Source organism: Momordica charantia, assembly GCF_013281855.1.
Source record: "Momordica charantia cultivar OHB3-1 chromosome 5 unlocalized genomic scaffold, Mcharantia_2.0 BLBB01000005.1, whole genome shotgun sequence".
Taxonomy (NCBI): domain Eukaryota; kingdom Viridiplantae; phylum Streptophyta; class Magnoliopsida; order Cucurbitales; family Cucurbitaceae; genus Momordica; species Momordica charantia.
The window spans coordinates 19,418,352-19,420,099 of record NW_028275163.1 but is presented as its reverse complement, the minus strand read 5'-3'; the positions used below and the strand labels follow the sequence as shown (position 1 = coordinate 19,420,099).

At 42.9% G+C, this 1,748-nt stretch overlaps 1 protein-coding gene across 1 annotated transcript; it reads left to right on the top strand.

Moving 5' to 3' along the window:
• The first annotated feature begins 434 nt into the window (after nucleotides 1-434).
• On the top strand, nucleotides 435-962 carry LOC111019836 (uncharacterized). The gene has a single exon (XM_022296334.1). It carries the CDS (start codon nucleotides 435-437, stop codon nucleotides 960-962), a length of 528 nt encoding a protein of 175 aa, XP_022152026.1.
• Nucleotides 963-1,748: the final 786 nt, after the last annotated feature.

The window sequence follows — 1,748 nt, the reverse complement described above, 5'->3', positions numbered from 1 at the left end:
GCCGATGAGTTCTTCTACTCAAAAAAGGAGCCAGAAGGAAAGCGGTTCGACAAAAGAGAGAGAGGTTGGGAGATAAGCCACAGGGGTCAAGATGGGAAAAAAGAGATCGGAGTAGCCAGAAAGATCCACCCTGGAAATTCGAAAAGTACATACCAACTACAGCTCCAGTCAAACAAGTGCTAATGAAGATCAAAGACCAAAGATTGCTCAAATGGCCAGAGAAGATGAAGGAACCTCCGACTAAAAGAAGCAAAAGGCGATATTACCTTTTCCACAAGGATCACAGTCATGCCACTCAGGATTGTTTTGACCTTAAGGAAGAAGTGGAAGGGCTCATCCGGAGGGGATATCTTAAAGAGTATGTAGAGGATCATAAAGCGACTCAAAACAGTGAGAACGATAGCAAGTTACACGCTCGAGAGATTTGAAGAATAATGGGAGGCCCAGTGGAGAGACAATCTGGCAGAAAAAGAAAAGCGAGCGTACGAGAAACTAGGGTGAGTCTAGGACAACGCGAGATTTACCATGCATATGTTGCAGACCAGCCTACAAAGATCGAGTTCTCGAAGGATGAGGCGACTCACCTCTTCCACCTGCATAACAATGTACTGGTTATCACCTTGAAAATAGCCAACACAAAAGTGCATCAAATTTTGGAGAATGGAGGCAGCTCGGCAGATATCATCTCGTTGACAGCTTACAAAGTTATGGATTTAGGAGAAGAAGCGCTTAAGAGCAGCCCGACACCACTGATAGGATTTGGAGGAGGAAGAGTCATCCATGAGGGGAGAATAAAGTTGCCAGTAACATTCGGAAGCGGGCCAAAAAGCATCACCAAAAAGGTGGTCGACTACACATCCTCCTACAATGCAATATTAGGAAGGCCGACAATGCATATGCTCAGAGCGATACCATCTACATACCACCAGTCCATGAAATTCCCAACACCTTGTGGAATATGAGAAATTAAAGAAGAGCAACGATATCGCGTGAGTGTTACTACATTTCAATGAGGGGCAACAACACGGCTTCTACTGCGGGTGGTCATTGATTTTCTTTTTCCTCTTTCCCTTCAACTAACAAGTGTATGGATTTGAGATTGTTTCTTTTTCTGGTTTTATGGAAATTGTAGATTATTAGGTTTTTATATTCAATAAACTTTCCATTATTTGGGTTCCCTATCAACTCTGTCTTCTAAATCCAAAACTGGATGCAAAGTGACTTTGGTAAAAGCACCCTGTCTCATCTACAAACATACTCTCAAGGAGCAAAAATCAATAATGCACTACCTTGAGAGTAGAGGGCAACATTGCTATGAGATAAGAACAACATGTCACGATCAGAAGACGACTCGATGAGTCAAATTGGTAAAGGCAGCCCAAATTTAACAGGGCTCGGATCCGACCACTGCTCGATGCCGACTAAGGCTCGACCCATTGCCAGATTCGACTTTTTTCTCTCCTGTTACTTAGGGTGCGATGAGACTACAATTAGGTCACGAATCTACATTAATCGACAAAGTTGGAAAGAACAGTTGAACAATTTCAACATGGCCAAACCAGAAGCGGGTCAACGGACCTAGCACGATTAAAACATAAGATGGAGTAAAATCAAAAGCCAAACGACAGCAGGTACAAAACCATTGGCTATAGCCAAAGGTTTAGAACCTACGAAAATAAAGACAACGAAGTCAACTCCATCAGGGTTAGAGCCGTAAGCCAATAATTGTTGGAAACAGAGGGTTAATT

Coding starts and splice junctions, on each gene's coding strand:
- LOC111019836 (XM_022296334.1), top strand. CDS start 435: ATGGGAGGCCCAGTGGAGAGACAATCTGGCAGAAAAAGAAAAGCGAGC.